Source organism: Emydura macquarii, unplaced genomic scaffold (assembly GCF_026122565.2).
Source record: "Emydura macquarii macquarii isolate MOO-44397 ecotype Brisbane River unplaced genomic scaffold, CSIRO-AGI_Emac_v2 contig_306, whole genome shotgun sequence".
Lineage (NCBI taxonomy): Eukaryota > Metazoa > Chordata > Testudines > Chelidae > Emydura > Emydura macquarii.
The window spans coordinates 10473461-10498013 of NW_027130443.1; the positions used below are offsets into that span (position 1 = coordinate 10473461).

General features: G+C 52.0%; 1 protein-coding gene across 2 annotated transcripts; it reads left to right on the top strand.

Annotated features, from left to right (window-relative positions):
• Positions 1–420: 420 nt before the first annotated feature.
• Positions 421–23084, top strand: FSTL3 (follistatin like 3). 2 transcript variants are annotated; one of them, XM_067558898.1, is made up of 5 exons: positions 421–672; positions 9520–9705; positions 15281–15496; positions 19988–20215; positions 20959–23084. In XM_067558898.1, exons 1-5 carry the CDS (start codon positions 600–602, stop codon positions 21009–21011), a joined length of 756 nt encoding a protein of 251 aa, XP_067414999.1. In that variant the 5' UTR covers positions 421–599; the 3' UTR covers positions 21012–23084. The 2 variants fall into 2 exon arrangements, with proteins under 2 accessions (XP_067414999.1, XP_067415010.1); XM_067558909.1 differs by lacking the exons at positions 19988–20215; positions 20959–23084 and adding an exon at positions 16714–18008.
• Positions 23085–24553: the final 1469 nt, after the last annotated feature.

Genomic DNA, 24553 nt, shown 5'->3' on the forward strand with positions numbered 1-24553 from the left:
ACAGAACTGGGGAGAGATGTACTCCACATACCAGAGCCATGTGTTTAAAGAGTCAGGCTGGGAGTATTGTTTTGGCGGAAAAGATAAGGAGGGGAGAAATGAAAAACACAGAAAGAAGCTCTCAGCAAGTCACATTAGAGAAACTCCCCCCCCCCCCCCCCCATCTCCCTCTCTTGTCTCCCTGCCTGTAGGTTATTGATGAGAGGGGGTGGGTGTGATCTGTAACCCCAGACAATCAAGCCTGAAAACACACACTCGTCCCAGACACACACACACACACAAAATGCTTTTCCCGGCACTTCACTGGCTGCCGCCCGGGCACCGCCCACCCCAGCAGCATGATTCAACCCTGCACACACACACACACACACACACACAGACAGACAGACACACATCTTTATATAGCCAGTGTGAAACGGAGATTTGTAACTCAAAAGGCAACAGGTCAGCCCAGGACCAGCAAAGATCCTGCAGGGTCAGTCGGTGCCTGACCCCCTCGGAGCGCGGCGGGGCCTGGGTGTGAAACTGACCAGCAAACTTTCCAAGTTTGGGGTTTGGTTTTGGTTTTTTTTTTTTTTGATCGCTCGTCTCAGCTCATCATGACGCCCCGGCTGGTGCTGCTGGCGGTGATCTGGGGTCACATCAGCGGCGAGGAAGGGGACTCGGTCCAGGGTAAGTGATTCTTACCGGCGGCTCCAGGTGCAGCTCTTCAAAATAATAATGCAACCACCCCCCAGCCAAAAAAGCAACCCCCCGCCCCAGCCACCTCATGCGCCCCTGTTAGCGCGACGCGTGTGTGTTTGCAGGTGAGCTTTGCAAACCGCGGGGGGCAGAAGTTGCGGTGTGGGGGGGTGGGGGGTAAATATTCCCCCTTCCGAAATAAAACCCCTTTCCAATGCCGGGGCTAAACCTTGCGATTCTGCAGCGCTCAGATCTCAAGTCGGTCCAAGTCGCTTCTGACCTCGTCCCTGAACGAATCCGGATCAGGATCCGAGCTGGCACCCAGGCGAGGCGCACCTTGGTTTCTTTTTTGGATGAACGTCCTCGAAGCGCCCGCCTCGCCCGACCCCCAGGCGTGGCCGTCCCTGCAGGGCCCGCCGCCGAGTGGGGTGCTGCCCCTTAAGGCTGCAGACGGCGGGTCTAGTCCGGCTCCGCCTGGCCCGGAGACCTGCCCTCCCGGCGCTGGAGAGCTGGGGCTGGGCTGGTCCCGGGGTGGGGGCAGCGCTGCTCGGAGCTGTTAAGTGTTTCACCAGCTCCTTGGCCCTAGTTTAGTCACTTTAAAAATGATCTACGGTAAAGGCTGGTTGGCACTGTGGAGCTGGGACGTTCAAATCAGGCGGGGTACAAACATCTGCATTAGGGCAGGGGGGGGGAGATGCCCGGCTCAGTGTGTGATGGAAGAGGTGCCAGGGCTTATGCCATTTTTTTTTTTACATTCATAACTGATGCAGCAAGTCCAGGGGTGCCGGGGCTATGAACTGCCCAGCCCAGGGGTGCTGGGGTTCAGCTCTGGCACTGCAAGCACCCATCCATGTACCTGCCACATGTTTCTTACCTTCCCCACAGCCGGGTTCAGGAAGAAATTCCCTCCCTGTGTTATAATTTTGTAGGTCTCTTAACCTCAGGGAAGTGATCCCCGCAGAGATCATCACAAACAGGGGTGTGTGTGTGTATGGGGGAGGAGGGAGAGGAAGGTTGTGACCACTTTCCCCCCTTCTCATATTGCTAAATGAGAAGGGGTTCCCAGTACAGGAAAGGTTGAGAACCACTGTCATCTAGCATGATGGCTGTTCTGTGTCTTCCTCCGTAGGATTCAGCCCTGGCTGCTATCAGAGACCAGCTAAACTAGGGGTGTCTTTCACAGGGGCATTCCTCCTGTGCTTATGTTTTGTCTCACCAGGTTTCCTGTAAGATACTGAGCATCCTCTGCCCTCCCCCCTAGCTTCCCTCCCTGTTCCATTTGAGCCTGTGGGAAGACATAATGATGAAATTATGGCATTGATACAGACCGCAGTGTCATAGGGGCTGTGGTTTCATTGTAGAAGTGATTTGCTCTGTGGGAAAACGCCAGTAACTACAGTAAAAGAAAGGGATCATGGGCAAATGTTGGCCAGGACGTTCCCCCACTATCTCAGTATTCTGCAGCTGGTCTGCTTCACCAAGCTGGAGTTCCTATAAAAGTTGCTCATTGGAATCAGTTCCTAAGAGGTGTGGCGCACCCACAACTCCCACTGATGTCCCCCGATGCTCCGCACCTGTCGGGATCGGTCCCTCAGGATCTCCAAAGCAAGAGCTCCCTAGGGTAGCTGTAATGCTGAGTTTTATCTGTTAATGCCTGGAAATGGATTCCAAAGCCCAGCTCTAACTATTCCTGGAACATAGGGCGTTCAGAATCCAAACCTGGGAACAGACCTGAATTTAGCAGCCAGCCCATGGGCCTGATTTCCCATTGCCTCGTGTGGTCGTTTACTCCAGGGCCCAGGTACGATCATTCTGATCTGGTAGCATTTTACACTCACTTTGCACCACTGCAAATGGCTCCTGAAGATGGAAGGTAATGGAGAATCAGGCCCGTCGGCTTTATAAAGGGGCCAACCCCAACCCCCAGATCCATCTAACTCAGAACTATGGAGCGTGCCAAAGCCAGGTGCAAATATTGCAGCTTGAGCCCCTTTCTGCTGAGAACATTGTTAAGGTAAAATGACATCAGGCATGGTGTTGGCCATTACCAAAATTCCATAGGCAATCTACTGTGGAAGCTACCTTAGAGACTCCAGCCAACCAACAAATCCCTGTCTTATGAGAGCATTTTAAAGCATCCAAGTTCCCACGGCAGTTTTGCTCAGCCTGTATATAAAGCTCGACTTCTGCCCAGCAATTGGTTTTTGCATCTTTCTTGAGTGACACAAAAAGATTGATGGCAGCATTGCTTAAATATGGTCCCCATCACTTTTGCTATGGCATCAGCTCAGCACGCTGCAAATATTAATGGATTTTATGCTTGCAGCATCCTTGCAAGATAGGATTCCCATTTTACAGGTAGGGAAACCAAGACATGCATGTGATTTATCCAAGGACCACAGCTGGGAATGGAACCTAGATCCAGTCCAATGCCTTCACCGCAGACATTCCACTGATCCCCAATGCACCGCTGAACCCAGTCTAATCCAACTAAAAGTACTACTGCTTGCCCATTGCACGAGATACTGTTACTGACCTGACAAGGGTCATTTGGACCCTTGCTGAAATCAAAAGAATCCTTCCAAATACCAGCCAAGAGCCAGTTAAAGCAAGGGTATTGGATGCACTAACAGTGTCACACGTACAGTTCTTGGGCCAAAACCCCGGCGTCCTGAATTAGCTCTTATTTTCACAGAGGAAGGATGATCAGAGGTTATGCACTAGCCTGGAATTTAGGCGACCTGGATTCGACTCCCTGCTCCTCTACGGGCTTACTGGGTGGCCTTGGACCAGTCACTTAGTCTCTCTGGCCCATGTCCTCAAAGGTATTTAGGCTGCTAACTCCCCCTGATTTCAATGGGAGTTAGGAGCCTCAATGTCTTGAAAGATCTGAGTCTCTGTGCCTTAGTTCTCCATTGAACAGCACTTTCCCTGCCTCGCAGGACACTGTGAGCCTAAATGCAGTAAGGCTGGTGAGGTGCTCAGGAACTTCAGCGATGGGGGCTAGAGAAGAACCAGGGATGGATTCAGTCCCTACAGAGGCAAAAACCAAGGGCCGAAATCCTGGCCCAACTCCCCTTGTCAGCTTTTCACCCTAGGAGTCAACAGGACCTTTGTCTGAGTAAGAACCTGGGGAATTGACTCCTTATCAGGGATTGTAAAACCAACCTCAGGACCACTCATTGTCATTACAGAACCCAGGACAAGTATACAGCTGTTTGCCCTGAGGGCCAGGCCAAATTGCAGTTTGGAGAGTTACATTCTGCCTTCCTTAAATTCTCCCCTGAAGTATGCAATTGGATGTGGGATTCTAATTTGCTCTCTTCCCTGAACTGCTGTGCAGAGTTGCTGTGCATTGTTAAACCGACTCTGTGGTCCTCCCTAGAGGTAGCTGCATTTCAGCAGTAGCTGAAGTGTTACTTGTGTATAAATTCTCCTGATAGTTAAGTTTACAAAGTGCTTTGGGGTTCCTTTAAATTGAAAGGCACTAAATATTGAAGGACTTTAAGTGTGCTAAGCACCATGGGCCACAGTTATAAATGCATGAAGTTGTTATGTAATCACAATAGTATTAATGGATGTGTTTTTAAAAAAATAACGACACAGGGTAAATATCTTAAAACAGTTGTTTTTTCTAAGAAAGCTCAGAACTACTGACCCACTCTTCATTTGCAAATTATTTTGTCAACTCGCCTATTTTAAAATAGTCAAAGATTCCAGAAAATCTGGTTCTGATTATATCAAAATGTAATAATTCCGCACCCCACAGTATCTGAGCACCTTAGACGATATCTGTGAGTCCCATGCCAGCCTAGGCTGAATTTAAATCCCACGGGAGGAGTGACATTGCTTTATTAAGCAGGCTCACGGGAAAGGGTCTGGGCCACTTCTAATATCTGTGCTTATATTTTTCATGAGCTTTTGAGGGGTGTGGTGGGAACAGACATTTGTGAGACTGAGATGCCATGAAATTGGGATGTCTTCAGGTAATTAATCTCCCGGATCTAGCCTAATTTATTTCTAAGGTGCCAGTGGCACTTTAAATACCTATGACTAGTGGAAATCCCATAGAGAAATTAGCGGGGTCAGGACCGAGGTGCATCAGCAGAGCTGTGAGTGGGGAGCCCAGGACTGGAACAGCAGGAGTGGGGGCAACTGCAGGTTAAGATTGAGGAGGGTTGACAGGGAGCTGTCTGGGGAGCCCAGCTGGCCGAGCTGCAGGGCAGGGCTGAAGTTCCTCAGCAGAGCCGTATGGAATGCAGCGATTGGAATTGATGGAGGTGGGTCGGCTGGGGCCAGGATTGGGGAGGACGGACGGAGCTGTGTTTGGATTGTCCAGGACTGGAACAGCCGGGCATGCTGCAAGGCGAGCAGAGCCATGAGAGGGGCCACAGATCCCCACATTGCATCAGGCAGAACTTAGTACCTCGTCTGGTGTTGAGATTTCCACTTGGTGAATTACATTCAGGAGAGGGCAGTGCAATTTCTGCAGCAAACAATAAAGAATCATACAGGGCTGACTGGGGTGGAAAACAGGACTGAAAGAAGAGGTGATAGACAAGGGCAGAGGCCCAGATCCTCAGAGGTATTAAGCTCCCATGGGAGTTAGGCGCCTAAATACTTTTGGGGATCTGGGCCTCAGCCATTTATTTCAATAGGAGCTCAGTACTTCTTGAGATCAGGTCCAGAATTAGCATCTGGACGTAGAGATGGGTGAAAAATCGTGGATGCAAACACTTTCCACCCACAAACCTTTTTTTTTCGGCGGGTGTTTTTGAAATCTGAACCTGGATTTTGCACCAGGCCTCTTATCATCTGCTATACTAAAAAACCATGGGCCAGATCCTCATCTGGTGTAAATCATTGTAACTTCATTGAATTCAGTGCAATGATGTGGATTTACACCGGCTGCCTGCATACTTTAAAAGCAAACACATTCCTCTACCCATAGTGCTCTAGGTTGAAAGAATGTTAACAATCTACTGTAGGGTTTGATCCTGCAAACACTGCTGAACAAAGTGCCGGCTATCAGGATCAGTGGGACTGCTCTGGGTAATAATTACTACACTCACTATTAACAGCAGGATCTGGCTTGCCCTTGAGGCTCTTTGTTTACCTTTTAGATTGCTCTCAGCTTGGACAAGGAAAACAGGCTGGTCAGTTTCACTGTTTCCAGTCAATTGCACCAGCAGAATGTTGCAATGTTAGGGTTGCAAATGGGGCACAGGGATGTTTATTTGCTTCTAAAACTTTTTTTTTTTTTTTTTACCGTAATGGGGACAAAGATCTGGCTCTGAGCTAATGCTATCACATGCAGAGTACGTAAGTGAGGCCTGGTCTACACTTCAAACTAACCTCGGTATAACTGTGTCGCTCCTCAACGGGTGGGCTTCTCCCGTCCACAGAGCTTCTGCCTCTTGGGAAGGTGGAGTATTTACGCCGACAGGGACAAGCTCTCCCATCAGCGTAGGTAGCGTCTTTGCTAGGCACGACAGCCCCTGCAGCGTTGTAAGTGTAGACAAGCCCTCGGACACTGATTTGACTTACACCTGCCAAAATGGAGCGACTCCAGAATGGATGTTACAGGGATTTTGTTACAGGGTAACAGAGCAGAATCTAGCCCAGTTAATGCTATTGACAGATGAATAAGGAATTTTACACCAAATTCCAGGCTCACGGACACCCATGTAATCTCAATGTACAGTTGCGAAGGAGGCTGTGTTGTTTAGTGGTTAGATCAAACATTGGGACTCAGCCTTCTAGTCCTGCCTCTAGGAGGAACTGTGGTCTGGAGGTTAGAGCAGAGGAGTATGAATCAGGACTTCTGGGTCCTCTTTCCCGCTGTGGCATGGAATAGTTATGGACTTTGGGCAAGCTTCTGCGGGCTTGTCTACAGGGGAAACTTATACCAGTATAAGCTAAGGTGTGAACTGGAACCAGTTACATAGTGGTATAATTCCTTGCCTGAACACTAGGGTTCATGTTATTTTGGATAAAGGTGGGATGAGAAGTTTAAAGTGCGGCAGACATTCCTGAATCACTCCATGCATGGACACTCCGTTCTAGCATAAAATGTCCCTGATTAGCTCAATTCACTTAGATTAAGCTAAATTGGAACGCGGCACTCCGAACAAGCGTGCCCACATCTGGAGTTACTCAGGAACAGTTATTCTGGAGTAGCTCTATGTGGAGACAAAGGTACAAAAGTGCTTTTGGAAAAAAAAAAAAAAGTAATTTATTGTGCTTGGGAAGGGATTTAAGATAAACAGGAAAAAGCCACTCATACTGGAATAAGGGTGTCCACAGGGTGCATTATGCCCTTATAGACAAGCCCTTACTCGCTCTGTGCCTCAGTTTCCCCATCAGGGGAGTGGTCCTCACTCATCCCCCAAGGGGCTCTGTGAGTAATAACTCACTAATATTTGTGCGGGGCTATATACAAAGGGCTGTGTCGGTGCTCGGGGCTGAATCCTGCCCTGGTTTACACCCTCTGTGATGTCTTTAACATCTATAAATGGGTGAGATTAAGGGCAGAATCCAAAGTCCTAAGCAAAGAAACACTGATGGCAAGGGGCGGGACAGCCCCTGTCTATGACCGAGGTGGGTGGGGGGTGAGGATGGAGGGGGGTATGCTACCCCAGGGTCATCTCTGTGGCTTCACCATTGGCTGTAGCATTGTGGGGTTGTGGGGAGAGGGTGGAACTCAGCCCTTAGTCACACAGAATGATCAGAACTCAGCGGCTGGTTTGTCCAGGATTCACCCTGCATGAGGCCACAGTGGGAGAATCCCTCCAGGCTCCCGATTCCCATTGTTGCTGCTCAGACACCCCACCCGTCTAGACCGGTGACTGGCGTGGGGGTGGGGGACTAGGAGCCTTCTGTTCCTCAGCTAGTGGCATGTTGTCCTGTGCTTTTAATCGGAGACGGCCCAGACACAGAGCCTGTTATTATCTCCTCTATAGACCAGAAAAGGCTGGGCTGCAGTGGGAAATCTTCCCTCTGAGCTTCCGATTGCCAAGGGCAAAGAGCTACTCCAACCCAACCAGAGTCAGGTTCATTGTGGGCTGGGGAATCTCTGGCCAGACTTATACTGGGGTGAGTCCGGCATGTCTGAGGGCGGAAACTGGCCCCCACATCTTTAGCTGTTTAACAAACCCCAAATAGAGCTAATGAGAAAACAAACCAAACAGCGTCAGCAGAGGCCGGTTTACAAGGACGGAAATTGCAAAGGAATCACTCACAAAAGAGAAGGAAAAAAAAGATTCACTGGCAAGATTAAGAAACAAACCAGGCTTTTGACTCAGTAATATCAGATGCCAAGGGGCTGGCTGGTTCCCAAGGGGCTGTCTCCAGTGCCCAATGGTCAAGACATGGCTGCATACTAGAGGGATTGGTCAGAAGAGCCATATCACCAGTTGTCGTCCCGCACTTCTGCTCCTCCAGCATAGCCGGTAGTTGTGCAGTGCTACACACTGCATATCGGGTCTTAACCCAGTCTGGGCACACAGCACCAGCATGTCTGAGGCATGACATTTTGGTGTGTTCTAGGTCAGGGAAATTCATTGTGCTGCTGGTGATGTGCCAGGTCTTTCCCGCCTGTTCTAGTCTTGCTTGAATGATTTGTGCTTTTTTTCCTCAATCGGTGACTGTAAAAGATGAAAATATAAGAAAGGGAGGAAAGTAACGAGGCAGGGCTTGGAATCTCCAGAGCCAAAAATCCCTCGACTCCTGGTGGGTGGCTTGGACTCTTGGAGGGAGGTTTGAAATCTAATCCTAGATTTAAAACTCACTGTTACCAACTCTTGCGATTTAATTGCGAGCCTCATGTTATTCAGTGCCTTTCTTAAAGCCCCAGATCCTGGATTCATGTGAATAACTGAGAATCTTTACTTTCATTTTAAACAAAATAAAAGATTTTGGCCCAGAAAGCTTGACCCACTAGAGGCGGTGACACTGGAAGGCAAATGAAAAGCATCCTAAAATTGCTTCTTCTTTTTTTTTTTTTTTAAAAAGTCTGATGATTTTTAAGCCAATCTGATGATTTTGGGGCACCCAACTCATGATTTTTGAATGCTTGGAGCTGACAGAACTTCAAATCTTTTTCCATTGAGGGGTGTTTGCTGTCTGGAGCCCAGGTCTATAGCTTGGGCCCCATCTGTAGAACTAGTTTCATGAGTATACAGCCCTACAGAGGAAAATGAAGGGGTCTGGGAACGTCCAGTTTAGGTTCTTGGTGCTACCCAACAGCTATCCCGTGTCTGTTTTTCAGAACCTAATGCCAGAGGTGGGTGAGGAGGGACGGTCAGGTCTGGCTCAGAGAAGGCACTAAAAGGGGTTATGGGGAGAGAGACAGCCCGTCTCAGACACAGTAATTTGCAGACAGCTTGCCATTTGCAAACCCACCCATTGCAGACGGTGCTACTCGGAAACGCCCCTTTTCTCAAACCAGCCACAATGGGGGCAACCTGCAAAAATTATTGTGTGCACCTGCGGTGCGTGCAAAGCCCTGCATTTGCATGCATGTATTGGGCAACTGTGCATGCAGATGGGTCACTACACATGCAAATGCAGACGCAGGGGATGCACATGGCATAGCAGGCTGACACGCATTTTGCAAAGCCAGCTCTAAATACTTCCCGCTCGGTTGCATCTCTGAAGAGGGGCGACAGCCAGCTTGTGAGCTGCCAATATCTAGACGCACCAGTAGGTAGGGAACGAATTCTCACATATTATGCACTGTTTACATGATGCATAGGCTTCACCCAATAAATGCAGTCGCTTCCTCTTTAGGACACTGCCTCCCACGTGTGGCTCTCATGGTCTGCTTTCTCCTTGCAGGTGGGATTTGCTGGCTGCAGCAGGGGAAGGAAGCAAAGTGCACCATGATCCTAAAGACCGGCGTGACTTGGGAGGAGTGCTGCGGCAATAGCAACGTTGACGTAGCCTGGTCCAACTACAGCCAGCCGGGCAACAAAATCAGCCTCTTGGGGTTCCTGGGGCTGGTGACCTGCCATCCGTGCAAAGGTAAATGGGCTTGCTGATGGCTGAAATAATACAGCGCTCCTGCTGTCCTCATGTAGGCCGAGTGCCCGTGGAAGCCCTGCCTGCCCAGGGGCTGAAGGTGCAGGCCTGTTGTGTTTTATTATAATTAGTTGTTAGTGTTATGGGAGCAGCGAGAGGCCTCCCCTGAGATCAGGGCCCCATGAAGCACAGGCGCAGTATGTCTACACCGCAAAATAACCCCCCAGCAGCAAGTCTCAGAGCCCGGGTTAACTGACTCCGGCCTGCGCGAGGGAGCTAAAAATAGCAGTGAAGATGTTCCCACCTGGGCCCTGAAGCCCTCTCTGGGTCTCAGAGCCTGGGCTCCAGCCCTACCAGGAACGTCTACACTATTTTTAGCCCTGTAGCATGAGCCGGAGTCCATTGAGCTGGGCTCTGAGACTCGCTGCCGCTGGGTTATTTTTTTGCAGTGTGGCTGTACTCAGGGAGGCCTGGTCTACAGTTAAAAATTAGATCCACCTCGCCACATGGCCCAGGGCAGTTGAAAAATGTCACACCTTGTGCTGGGTGGTTAGGTCGACCTCACCCCTGGTGTAGATATGACGTAGTTACCGCCTCCTGGAGCGGTGGATAACTACATTGAGGGGAAAAACCCTTCCACGGCAGCATAGACAGACTGAGTGAGACGGTCCCTGCCCCGAAGAAATGAGTTTAGATTGAGGCCAGGTAAAGGATGGGAGGAGAAACAAAGGAAGTGATTTGCCCAAGGTAACACAGCAGGTCAGAGGCAGAGCCCGGACTAGAACACACGTGAGTCCTAGTCCGCTGTCATAGCAACTAGACCCCAAACAGCCACTAGGAGTAGAGGTTTGGGTTTACATTTAAAAGGGCAACAAATCCTGAATCCCCCTTGCGGGATTTTGGTCCTACAAAGCAGAAATCTCTAGCCATTGGCTGTTCTTGCAGCATTTTCACTGTCTTGGCTCAAGAGACGGGGGCCGCAATGGACCTAGAAAAAACAATCCCTTTCTGGATCGGGGGCCGGCATGGAAATAGAAGAGTCGGTTCTGATCCAGGGGTGCAGTCCCTGCCATGCATGGCGTGCAGTCATTCACACCCGTGCAAGGAGAACGTAAGCGGATCCCACAGGAAACGGGGGAGCCTTTGCACCCACTTTGAACAGGTGTAAATGACATCATGGGCTGTCAGGCCCAAAGTGTGTGACCTCGTTTCTTCCTGCTCCAGCATTTGGAGGAGGCTTGGCCTGGAGGTTCCCCCCATCATGGCCCATGTCCCCTGGTTATAAATAAAATCAGGATTAGGAGGTTCTGGGGTTTGTTCCTTGCCCCACCACTCCTGGCCAAATCCTAGAGCGACAGGAGCAGAGCGTTGGACGGGGTAACAGGGCATCTGTAGGAAAATCTGTTTCACGAGCCGCTTTCCCTCTAGCAGCAAGATCCCCAACTAGGGGCAAGAGCCCAAGGGGGCAGAGCTGGCATCATGCCCACAGGGTTCTGGGTGGCACCGGGGGCTGGAACGGCGCCTGACATCAGAGTAACCCCACAAGAGCGCTGTGTTACAGCTGCCTATGGGCCGCCCTGCATTCCAGAGAAGTCTTGCGTGTCCATGGCGTGCATTGTGGAGACATCTCCTCCCACTGCTGGCACTGCACCAGAGCTTGCAAGGGGGGCAGCGTAGGACAATTTACCACCGCCCCACACTGTGCCTGCTCCAGGCGAGTTTTCCTCCCAGACCCGTTGGAATGGACGCTGCTACCGGGGCAGGGCGGAGCAGAGTTTCGAGTGCGCTAAGCCGGCTTGTGGCTGCTAGTTCCCAATGAAATACGTTTCTTCTTGCCAGATCTTCCCTTCCAAGCTGCCCTCCATAGATTTCCCCAACAGGGAATTGTTATTTACTTATTTACTGCTCTTCCCTTTCAACCTCTCCAAACGTCTTTCTATAACGGGCTAGTTCCAAAACTGGAAACACTCCAGTTGTGCCTTCCAAGCTGTCCAGATGTTTCGGAGCGAGCCAGAGGCACCGATCTTGCGCGGCCATGTGAGGATGGGCCAGGAGACCTGCTGACTGCAGTAGTAAGGGAGCGGGTTGGGATGGTCGTGTGGAGTTATTTGTTTTACAAAGAAGGCCGTTAAGCGACAGCGGTCCCCCACCCTTACGCACCCCACTCCGGCCGGATGACAGACACTGCTGCCTTCCTGCCCTTCATTCAGCCTGGGAGGGGTCCCCTGAAGAAGAACAACGTGACGGGTGGTGAAAGAGACTGGAGGCAAAACTGAAACCACCCTCCCGGTCCTTGATTCCTCATAGACACCAGGCCCAGGATTCAGACTTGGGGGAAAGTTTTGCGCTTGGATCCAATTGCAGAGTCTTAGGATCAGGGCCACGTCGGATGTCTGACGTCACATGGCTCAGCCCTGAGTGGCCGGCAGCAGTGGGTAAGGAGAGGCCCTGATTTAGTGGGCGTTGAGGGAAGTCAGCGCCGTACAGAATCAGGAGCTGAGTCCTTGTGCAAATCTGGCCCTAAGCGACTTACTAACGGGCACCCGAGGAGTTAGGGGCCCAGCCAGGAATTAAACGCAGCTCTTCTGTGTCTCAGGCTGACGCCTTATCCGCAGCACCAGCTTCCCTCTCCCTCTTCCCTCTCACTATCAGGAGGATGCAACAGAGCAAACTCTTTGATCTGCTGTGCTTCTGTTTGGTTTGAGCTCTGCTCCTATAGCCAATCATCGACCCCGCTGCCTGGGGATTATCAGGGCAGGGAGCAGGACCCGAGAGATGAGAGCATCCCAGAGCAGGAGGAGGAACAAACTCCCCACCCGGCAGAAACCCCCGTGAAGTCCAATCTAGATGGAGCAGATCCTGCCCGTTCCCCAGCATGAAGTTCCCTCAGAGCCGCGGATGAGCAGGAGGCCTCGGAAAAGGGCAGGAGGGATGACAGCTCTCTGTGATCCAGCGCCTGGCTCTGCGCCCAGATAAGCTGCGTCTCAGTCGCCAGTGCAATGTCTCTCCCTGTTCCGCAGCCAGGTCGGCTGGAGAGTGGCAGAAAGGTGCTAGCAGCACCTCCAAGGGCTCCGGGCAAGACACGAGGCGACAGAAGTGTCGTGTGTGTCGTCGTCCCCCCCCCCTCCCAGGCTCGTGCTTTGTTTGTCTAACAACTCTCTCCACTGCAAAGCCGTTGCCCAGAGCATCCTCTGTGTGCTGGAATCACCCAGCCCGGCTCACTGAAGGAGCACAGAGCGCACCAGGCGAGTTCAGCCCAGGCTCATGCACGGGCCAGAGCTGCTTCCCCACCGGAGCTAGCCCCTTGCACCCCATTCACGCAGCCACTGCAGGTCTAGGGACGCTGACTCACAAGACAGGCCCTGTTCCAGGCAATTGCTACAGCTCGGATGCCTTGTATGTGGAGTTCCGGCCCGGGTGCAAACAGGAAAAGCAGTTGATCCTCTGCCAGGGGATTTCTCCTCTGCAAAATAGGGACTAACTCCTGGGGGAATTACACCCTCCATGTTATCTTCAAGGGTACCCCCCCTGCATCCCCTGAGAGAAATCCCTTCTTCCCCACCACACCATGTCCCCCAGTAAATCTTCCCCTTATTTGATGGGGTCACTTCCTCCTCACCCCATCTCCTGGGGTAAATTCTCCCTTCCCTACCATGTAGCCTTCCTGCTTCATTCTCACGGAGCATGTTCCCACTCCCTCCCTCCCACGCCGTCTGCAAGGGCAAGTCCCCTTCCCACCATCCCACTTACTGGGGTAACATTACCCAAGGCCCCCATCCCCCCCCCAAAATCCAGCGAAGAAATGAATCCACAGAGGGAGGATTCTCAGGATGCAAAGAGACACGTTTCAAATACTAATCTGATGGGCGTCCGTGTGTGCCCCTAAGGAAGTAATGCTGAGCCCGTTCCTAGCTGACAGGCCATATGTGCCCAGAGGAGTGGGGCAGAGGACAGACCTGCAAAGCAGGGACAAGGGGCCCGAGTCACACCTGTGCAATGTGATGTAAACGCTCCCTGTGGGACAACCTGATTCTCGCCCCCGCGCACCTCAAACTGCTGGAGATGTGAGAACTAGCTTCTCATAGGAGCCAATGTCACATCTTCCTGGCCAGCTCTGCGCTCCCCCTAAATGTCCCCCCATGTTCAGGGGAAATTCCTCAGCTCGCCACACACGCACATGAGTTCAACGGCCCCTTTGAACCCGGACAGACTGTTTTCGCTAGTGCGACAATACGGCCATCTGTTTCATCCTCCCCCGCCTGTAGGGAAAGAGGCATCCCAGACAGATTTTCCCCCCTCGTGGCTGCCCTTTCTCGTTTTCAAGTCACGGAGGCCTGAAGCGAAACAGGGCTGAGTATTGTTTGGGAGAGAGAACTTGTGTTGATCACACAGACGCTTGCCTAGGCTGACCCCGCTGGAGGGTGCAGTGCACGACAGAGCAGGGTTCTCTTGCACGAGAAAAAGAAATGTCTCTTAAAAAAAAAAAAAAAAGTCCGCTGGCAGTTGAACGTAGGGGCCAGCTCCGTGACTGCTGTACATCAGCATGACTCCACTGCCTGATCACAGCTGCAGATCTCTTCCATTATGGGGCCGAGGGGCTCAGGAGCCTGAGTGGCATTCACCTGCAGTTACGCTGGCACCAAGGGAATTGAGGGAACGCCAGGTAAAACCTGGGCTGCCGGGCAGGATCTGAAACGTACCCATCAAGCAAGGGAGTTCTGGGTCTGGATGGAGGGCAAGTTGCAGTCAAGCTAGAGGGAATGACCGAGTTATTGCTTCCCCGCAGCCCCTCGTCGAGGCAAAGCCTGGGGAGCTCTCCACCTCCAGAGCTGAACCCAGCTATAACCCGAAATCGTTACCCTCCATTTGTGTAACGAGTTGGGCGGGTCTCAGGGTGGTTCCTAGGACATGGGCGGGCACATCACAAAAGCCAGCGCTTCAATGAGCATCTTGATGGTGGTCCCAGAACTGAGCAGGCTGGGAGGGAGCAGGGGGGCAGTGTCCTCATTTCAGCCTTCAACTACCTGAAAGGGGGTTCCAGGGAGGATGGAGCTAGGCTGTTCTCAGTGGTGGCAGATGACAGAACAAGGGGCAATGGTCTCAGGTTGCAGTGGAGGAGATCTAGAGTGGACATTAGGAAAAAGCTTTTTCCCTAGGAGGGTGGTGAAGCACTGGAATGGGTTACCTAGGGAGGTGGTGGAATCTCCATCCTTAGAGGTTTTTAAGCTGCGGCTTGACAAAGCCCTGGCTGGGATGGTTTAGCTGAGGTTAGTCTTGCTTTGAGCAGGGGTTGGACTAGATACCTCCTGAGGTCCCTTCCACCCCTAATCTTCTATGATTCCTCCCCAGCCTGTGACCCAGCTTGGGCTGCTGCTTGCTCCTGGCCTGTGGTAAAGAAAGGCTTCCAGCCCCCCGGGGCAGTTACATCCTTGCCTCACAGCAGTGGGACTGGTGCGCAAGCTTTGAACTGCCGCCGGTTCTTTGTCTGCCTTAGATCACTCTGCAGAGGGAGGGGACGTGCCACGGTGCAAATCGAGCGGGGGGTCCCTAGCGCTAACGCTGCTTTCGTTTCCCCCAGAGACCTGCGAGGGGGTGGAGTGCGGCCCTGGGAAAGTCTGCAAGATGAAGCACGGCCGCCCCCACTGCGCCTGCGCCCCGGATTGCTCCAGCCTGCCCAGGAAGTTGCAAGTGTGCGGCTCGGATGGGTACACCTACCGGGACGAGTGCGAGCTGCTGACGGCTAAGTGCAGAGACCACCCCGACCTGGAAGTGATGTACCAGGGCAAGTGCAAAAGTACGTTGGGCCCATCTGCTTTCCCCCGCTTCCTCGCCCTCTCCCCGCAAGGCAACAGGCTTTGCGTACTAACGGACTTAGTGGAACGATCGTAAAAATGCCCAGAGTCAGGGTGTTTCGAGCTCCCTTGGTAACAGGAGGAAATGGCGCTCAGTAATTTCATGTCAGAACGGATTGCCCTGGCTTCTCCAGGCTGGGTCTCCTCCCAGCTGACCCTTTCCACCGAGGCAGCTGATCCTCACCGAGGGCAGCTTCCCCAGTGTCTGGTGTTTGCACCCCTAGCCCATTGACAGCTTGCTCCAGGGAACCCTCTCTCTCCCCCATGTCTGGCAGCTTTGAGGCAGGTCTTGCCCCCCGGGAATGACTTTGCAATAATTCCCCCACTGATGTCCCCATGGCATATCCCTCTAGCAAGGAGTCTAGTGCCTTCCCCTGACGTTCAGGATGTGCCGTCTGCAGCGGAAATGGGAATGCACTGTGGAAGAGCACAGCAAGAACGGCGCGGGGAGGAAAGCTCAGGACTGCAGCCTGGGGCACATGTGCTGACAGGCCGGCGCTAGGTTTGCCCTACATGCCCTTCCCCCCCTTCCTACCTCTTGCCTCTGAGCAGAAGCTTTGGGGTCCAAGAAAGCCCCCTGCCATGATGCGTGCTCAGAGCCAGGGCCTTTGCCCCAGCAGAACCCAAGAGGGGATTGCCCGGTTGGGGCTACAGTCTCCCTGCTGAGCTGTTAAATTGGGGCCCCTCCTGACCATGCCCCGGGGGCATTGAGAGAGAGGTTAACGACTTTGCACTTCCCATATAGCACCTTCCATCCCTGAGGATCCCTGCCCCCACATCCTTTCCCCTCGGCCTCGCCCAGGCTGAGATGTGGCAGCTGGTTGCCCGGCTGAGCAGATCCTACTCAGGAGCTCCATTTGGAACGGGGAGGTGATAATCCCTGCGCCCCAGCCAACTTTCTCTTTCGATGGCCCAGCTTCTAACATCAAAGGCTGCAGTAGGAGCACAGGCTCCTGTCCCCTGGGGTGCCGCTGATGTATCCCGCCTCTGACCTCTTACTCTAGGGCTGCTCTGGGAGTCTAGGATCAGAGCTGTGCTGGAGAGATGGCGTTCAAGTCTGGGCTTCTCTAAGGGCCAAGGTGGGGCAGATCCATTATCTGGTTCAGGCCTGTCTCCAATTTTATTGCATGCCTTTTCATGGGTTATTTCAATGTCACAGGTTGCCCAGTCGGAGAGACCTGGCTTTCTCTTGGCCGTGTCTGTTCCCAAATGGTGGGAATGCCGTGGGGAGAGCAGATCGTGCATTATTTCATCCTCCTAAATAACCATCCCGAGCTCCCAGTAAAGCTTAACACGTTTTACAAAGGAAATGTTTCCCATTGGGGAAACTGAGGCACAGGTTGGTGAGGTGACTTGCCCAAGGTCACTTGGCAGAACTGGGAATAGACCCAAAAAAATCCTGAGTTCCCAGTCCAGTTATCCACTGGGTAACACTGCCTCCCATGTCCCCCTGAGGGCAGAGCCTCCCAGAAAAAACAGGCGCACACCTACTAATCAGCAAGATGGGGGGTGTTTTTGGCATTCCTGAGGAACCTGGATGCTGAGCCCCGTGTAGGACACCTCCAACTTGAGCCCACTGAGACCTGTCCGCAGTTCGCCCACTCGTGGTCTAGCCCCAGTGGAGCACCACCCATGCCAGCAACACCAGCCCTGAGCCGGATGAGACACCTCGCTGTAAAACCCCAGCACCAGGTCTGCACTAGTGAACCTGCTTTGGTCGCTTGCATTCCTGCCAGGGTTTAGAGAGGCCCCATGCGGTGAGAGTGTGTAGCACTGGCTGGGACCCAAACCAGAGAGAATCCGAGGGGCTGCCTGTGTCCAGCAGCTGTGATAAACGTAGCAAATTATTAGTAAAAACCAGAATCTTCTAATAATGAATAGCCTGATTCTGCCACTCTCTTTGCATAGCAAGTCCCCAGGGAGCTCCTTGCCTCGCAAGGTACCACTCTGCATGGGTAAAGGTGGCAGAATCGAACCCTACGGCTTTGAGCGTCTGAAGAACATGTTGAAATTCTGTCCCTGAGTCTGATCTCTTCTACACTGATCTCATTCCATTGGCTTCCATGGATTTCCCTCCGATGTTCACTGACGTAAATGGGATGAGGTTTAGACTCCCTGCCTCTAACACCCCGCTGCGTCTAGGAGTTGTAGGGTGTCTCTGGCTACGTCCACACTGCATTGGAAACCTGGCTTTCCATTTGCTGGACCCGGGTCTCACAGCCGTGCTAACTGCACTGGGCAGACCTGACTTGGCTCTGCAGTTTGAGCTGCACCCGCACTGCAGACTGACAGGGCTTGGACCTGGGTCACAGCAGGACTCGGGCTCTGATCCATCCCACTAGCAGAGTCCTAGGACCCAGGTCCTGAGCGCTGGCTGAACCAAGTCAGAGTGATCTGTGTGTGGGCGGAAGGAGGAGGGTTGGGCTCAAAGCTGAATCAGAGCCCGGGCTTAGTGTGCAGTGCAGGCACGCCCTCTGGGACGCGCGTAACCTCACATACCAGAGGGCAGATTCTCAGTTGCTGCAAGTGGTCAGAAATAGAACGAAGACCATTTACACCAGCTGAGGATGTGCCCCCATACGTGCTAAGCTGACTAGGCTCAACAGAAGTGTGAGGAGTTAAGGTGATAAAGAATAAAAATAATGCCTTCCATTTAACCCCAACCATCCCAAAGAAATTTGCAAACTGATCTACTGCTGTGGGGGTTACTTTATTCATCACTGAAATGCAGCCACCTCTGGGTGAGAAGTGGCAGACATTTAACAGTGCACAGCAACGTAGATCATCATCATTCACTCCAAATAGGTCGTTGCAATAGGAACCTTTTGACTCTAAAGGCTTGATTCTCCGTTCCCCTGCACTTTTTGCGGTTGCAGCAGCATGAAGTGGGTATAAAACGCTGCCATCCTCCTTTAGAAATGACTGCACAGGGGCAGGGCGACAGAGGATCAGCCCCAAAGTCTCATTGAGCAATGGGATTTTTAAGTGTCCAAAGAGCCCTATGTACTCACTGAAACACGATGCACAGTGTTGAATGTGCTGTATATTCTACACTGGAGTAGCTTCTTCTGACGCATAAACAGCTCAGGATTTAATGGGGGTTTTATATACATCACAGGCTAAAGAATAACAGCCCATAACATGTCACTTAGACACAACAAGCTATTGTTTTTAAAACAAAGCAGACCAGAAAAGCATCCCAAACCTGCCAAAGTCTGGCAGCTTTATTACTCCTAATTTTGCCAGCCCCCTCTCTGAAATTCCTTCCCGTCGAAATCATCTTCAAAGCCAAATCTGGGGAGAGACGTTTGAGTGGTGAGCTGGGATGCCGAGTCACCCACCGCCTGATCCAGCTTCAAAAAGAGCTGAAGTTTTAAACCCCTGTGAAAGAGTGTTTATAATATGCAGTAAGTGATGACGCACTTTTGCCATGGAATGCCTCCGTCTGCTGCTGTGTGTGTGTGTGTGTGTGTGTGTGTGTGTGTGTGCACAGCAGAGATGGGACACAGGCGGGTTATCAGAGCAGAAATCAGCCATTGCTCCATGTGTTCCGGCTAGCCTAGTGGGTGGGTAGCCCTCTTGTGACTGCTGGGTGGGCTGAGAACCCAGCAATTCACCAATTTTATTTGGCACTGGCTGGGGAGAGTTGTGTGCCTAGGTACGGGAAAGCCCCTGTTCGCTTCTTGTTTTAATTTGGAGTGAATTGTATTAGCCAGGTCAAGGGAGCCTGGCATTGGGTACAGTGCAGACGGGGGGCATCCCCCAGACAGCTCTGCCAATGCATCTCTGTTCTACTTGCAGCACCTTTGCTGTTCTAAGCCTGCTCTGCTGTTGCACCTAGTTCTGGCCTGCATATCCCTCAACCCTCGTCTGAGCACAGACCTTCCATCGGGCAGCGGTGCGGGGCCAGAGGCAGGGTCGCCAGTTTACATCAGCTGAGGTTTGGTGATAGGTGCAGGTGTCATGCCAGTGGGCAGATGAGGCCATTAGATTCATTACACGTATGATCTGATTAGCTCCTGAACCCAGATCAACAGAGGTGCAAAGAAGTTGCCATCAGATTCACAGCACCGTCTAAAACCACATGGGCTTTTTCCTGCTGCAGGCGAAGAGAAGCCAGCTTTCGCCAGGAGCTAAATACCTGAATGTGTGCTGAATAAAAAAAGTGAGAGGAAGCCCATTTTTCCAGGGAAACCTGTTGCTAAATCCTGCTCCCAGTTACCTCAATGTATAGCCGGAGAAGCCCCACAGAAATCAGTGGGGTTATTCCAGAGCTAACCTGGTGAAACTGAGAGCAGAATGTGGTCCACAAGGATCCTTTGAATGCTTTTCCCCAGAGCAGCATCTCTAGAATTTCCTGTTGATTTCCTCGCACCCACATGCTCAGACCAAGTGGTTGATCTCCCTCTCTGGCTTGTGACTGCTCCCCTTAGAGTCCTGCTCCAGCGTGGTATGCCCCGGGACTCACACCTGTGTCGTGGACCAGACGGGCAGCGCTCACTGCGTGATGTGCAGGATGGCCCCCTGCCCTGATCCCTCCACGCTGGACCACGCTCTCTGCGGCAACAACAACGTCACCTACCCGTCGGCCTGCCATCTACGGCGGGCAACCTGCTTCTTGGGCAGATCGATTGGAGTCCGTCACTACGGGAGCTGCTTAGGTATGGTTTGCTTCTTGACCTTTTAATGCCTCTGTTTGCAAGAGCCCAGCGTCTGGGTCTCACTGTCACCGTTACGCTGAAGGAGATGGGGCCTGCTTTTCAATGGTGCTGGCCGCTCACTGCTCTAGCTGAGGTCAACGCAGGGGGGCGGGCCGGCCAGGGCTCAGCGCCTCTGGCAATTCAGGCCGTAAGATTTTCAAGAGGGATCAGCTCCCAGTTAGGCCGTGGGGAAAAAAGGGGCCGGATTCTCAGACGTGCTCCCGGCGTTGGGCGCTGAGCATTAGGGAAAATCCATTCCTTGGTTTGGTGTCTGGAAGGGGAAGTGAACTCTTCTGGAAATCCGGCCCTCTTTGTGGTTAAGCGAGTGCTTGGGAATCCGACCTTTGGTGGATTGGAATTGGAACCCCCAGATCCAGGACCCCAAATGATCCAGGCTACCTTAGATAATATGGCCGCACTGTTCAGCTGCTTGCTGAAGGTCACGTACTGATACGGGTGAAGAGCTGGGAATAGATCCCAGCTCTTCAGCTTCCCCTGATCCAGAGACCTGACCACTGGGTACTGGTCTGAGAACTGTCCAGAGAGCAAAATGATGACTTTTGGCCACTCTTGTGATGGGCCACGCTACACCAGTGACCTAGAGGTAAAAAGCTCCGTGGCCCAGGCCCAGTCCCCCGAGTCATTCAGACTGTGGTGTTTAATATTTCCCTTCAGCTCATTCTCTTTTATGGCTCTGTTTCCAGCTGTGGCCAAGTTCCCCCTTGATACGGGCGATGCCGAAGAAAACTATGTGTGAAACACTCCTTCTTTGCCAAGCGGCCGAACCCAGGAGACAGGGGCATTATGTGTATATTGTACAAACCATATCCTGATATTTATTAAGATAAAAGATCCTTATTTATATCTGTTTATGTTATGCAGATACATAGGGCCCAACTCTCATTACTCTGTTCCTGCGTTTGGGGCACGGGAGGGGGATTAGGATGGCTTTACACCACCTTTCTGCTCCTCAGAGTCCAGAGTGGCTCAGACCCTGGCGTAAATTAGAGCAGCCTCTGGGGTGCTCTAACTTATGCTCTGCTCCCCGTGGGAAGCAGTGAATAGCCGGAGCACAGGGCACTCCGACCATGCCTACAGTCTGCCCTCTGTGCTGGGAGCAGGACTGTTGTATACCAGCTCTACCCTGGCTGGGGAGATCCCCAGGCGCAGGGGGGATTCTCAGGGGGCCATTTCCACCCTCTTTAAGCCCCCTTTATGCTGCCAGAGGGCCATAGTGTCCCTGAGAATTGGGCCCACACTGTACACTAGCCCTGAGACAGCACTTCTGTGCATATTTATTTTTTTGTTTTAATCCTTGGTGCCCCCATCTGCAGAAGCTCCTGGACCTGTCTAGCGGGAATCCAAGATCGATCCTTCCCTTGAGGGACTTTCTGTCCTAGGGGCTCAGCTGTGGGGATGGACAGCTCCCAGCAGCAGAAAACACAGTGCAAAGCTGTGGTGGTTGCATCTCCTTGTTTTCCTACTCTTGTCTGATCCAGGTGCCCATGTGATAAGCACCGTCCGTGAGGACACCGAGGTAACACAGCCTCACACACTGCCCTTGCGGCTGGGTTTCACACGACGGGCGAGGCTGGGCAGATCTTTGCCGTTATAATGCCATGCCCCTGGGTGGGTGATTGGCAGCAGGGATTGAACTGGAGACCTCTGGTGCTCTGCCAGTGCTGCGGCAGGCTCATCCACCGCTAGCTGTGGACTGCGCATCTCTAGATGGGAAGAGAGTGCTGCGGGAGCGGGTCACACCATCCCCAATCACTGTCTCCACAAAGGGCACCAGATGCAAAGTCTGGATTCAGACCCAAATTTACCCAGTCTTCAGTGGCGTTTGGCTCCGGGGTCTTAGTCCAGGCCCACCTTGGTAATGACACGTTTTTCATTGCCTTGCACCTCTGTGGCACCACTGATGCTGGCAGGATTTTGCACTTGTTCCGAGACTGTGCAAAGGGGAGGGCAGCTGAGCATTGGGCCCCAAGGGGATGTGAGTTAAAGAGACAGGCAGACAGATTAGGTGCCAGCTCTGACCTCTCCCAACATCGTTACAGACGTGATCTCACCTACATCAGCTTCACGCCAGCTGCAGGGGAGTTAGTCCAGATTGACACCCATGTAAGTGAAAGGAGAACCAGGCCCAGTGCCTTTTGGGTTCTAGGTACCATTCTGGGGTTTTCAGATCAGTCCCTCGATAGTTATACCCCGTGGTCACTATCAGGCTCACGCTAAAAGGCCACTGCTAGCTACAGAGTGTGCTGCAGGTTTACTGCAAACTCTTTCCAGACTGGGCACGTTCCCCCTGCTGCTGACGTTGATCACCAGTGCTGGGACACACATGGGGGAGGAGACCCAAAGAGACACTGACTAGAAAGTCCAGCGGGGAGGGCAGTCAGGAGGGCAGGTTATCGGGGTTTGGCAAAGAGAAAGGGAAGTATTGTGAGATGAAGGCTGGCTGTGTAGCCCACGCACTGGACTGTGGCTCAGGAGATCTGGGTTTAATTCCCAGCCCTGCCACTGATTCTGTATGTGACTTTGGGAACTTTGTGCCTCAGTTTCCCATCTGCAATTAACGGTTCTTCCGTTGTCTGTCTTATCTAGTTAGCCTCTCTCCCAAACTCCTGCCACGCTTTCTCTCCCTATGTGTATTAACAGAGCCCTGCCCAAGGGGGGGCCTTGGTGTCAGCAGGCATCCCTACATGCTATTACAGTGGATTGGCCTGTGGGGTACTGGAACCAGTGCCTGACTCCATAGTCCATTCTGGACCCACCCCAGCTGCCCCCTCTCCAGCAGGTTGGTTTCTTGAGCCTCAGGACATTACAACCGTCTCTTAACACACACATCACAAGAACCTCATGGACACATTCAAAAGGGGGGGGGGAGGCAGCTGCCACATCCCCCTTTGCATCCTCAACTCAGCTTCCTCTGATTGCATCCCCTGTATTTATTTTTCACCTCCTCTGCGACATCGTGTGAGTTGTGAGCTGTGTAAATAGCGTATCATCTCCAGCACTGTGTAATTCAGAAGCTGTTGCCTTTATATTATTATGTGTATTAAAAAAATATCCTCTCTTCTATTTTTGTATGGTTGTGTCCCATTCCTGTAGAGGTATGCAATGCAACATGTACGTTTCCTATTCCATATTGTTTGGGGCATTTTACTGCTATGTTACATTTTGGGTTATAATTAAAAGGAATAAAACTAGTTCCATGGCATTGTTTTCTGTTAGTAATTTCTAAAGTGGATGCAGTGCCCAGTTTCATAGAGGTTAAGGTCAGAAGGGGCCGTACTGATTCTCTGGTCTGACTTCTTGCATAATCCAGAGCAGAAAATTTCAACCGATAATTCCTGCATCAAGACCTGGTAATTTGTGGTCGAGCTGGAGTATGTCTTTTAGAAAGACATTTCACCTGGATTGAAAGATGGTGAATGCTAAACTCTTCCAATGACTAACCTGTATTAAACATTCGCATCTTTTTTTTCCCCGTCTGAGTGACAGCACCAGAGGCAGCAGTTTTCTGTCATCCCCCGAACAGGTGCATGCTGGGTAGCGACAGCGCCAACTTCCCCAGCAATGTTTCTCACCACGGCCCTTTGCCTCTCAGCTGAGATTGACAGCAAAGGGGACCCATTAGTAGCAAAGGTCATGGTGTTTTTTGGGGTCTCTTGTGCATGGATGGGGGGTTGATTGAGATCTACCAAACTCATTTCACGTAGGTTGCCACACAGCCATCATGTGGTAAAGCCATTTGGGCATCACTGACCAATGCTACATCAGGCCCTACGGGCCAGTTTACAACACCAAATGGAATTACTCTGCTGTACCGGAGACCATTGAAATCAGGGGAAGCCTTTCTATGGCCCTCATTACCATGGGGTCCAAGCACCTCAGTCTTTAATGTAGTTAGCTTCACAACACCGCTGGGAGGTAGGGCAAGCTGCTAGCCCCATTTTACAGCTCAGGTTCCAGCTGATGGGAAACTGAGGCACGGAGCAACTGAGTGACTAGCCTAAGGGCACACAGGGAGTCACTAGCAGAGCAGGAAATTGAATCCATGGTTCTGGAGTCCCAGGCTAGCACCCTAACCACGAGACCATCCTTCCTTTCCAATAGGTTTTAGATGAGCCTGGAGTGGAAATGTTGCAGAGTCCATTCCCAATTCCCGATCAATCCAGTCCACTTGCTTTTGTTAGCAGACGGCTTGTTAAAGCTGGTACGTTAGTGAATCAGGGCATTCTGGCAGAGTCCCTAAGGAAAGGCTAGGTGAGATCACCATCGATACTCAAGGCA

Coding starts and splice junctions, on each gene's coding strand:
- FSTL3 (XM_067558898.1), top strand. CDS start 600: ATGACGCCCCGGCTGGTGCTGCTGGCGGTGATCTGGGGTCACATCAGC. Junction 673..9,519: donor GGAAGGGGACTCGGTCCAGG/GTAAGTGATTCT, acceptor TTCTCCTTGCAG/GTGGGATTTGCTGGCTGCAG. Junction 9,706..15,280: donor GACCTGCCATCCGTGCAAAG/GTAAATGGGCTT, acceptor CGTTTCCCCCAG/AGACCTGCGAGGGGGTGGAG.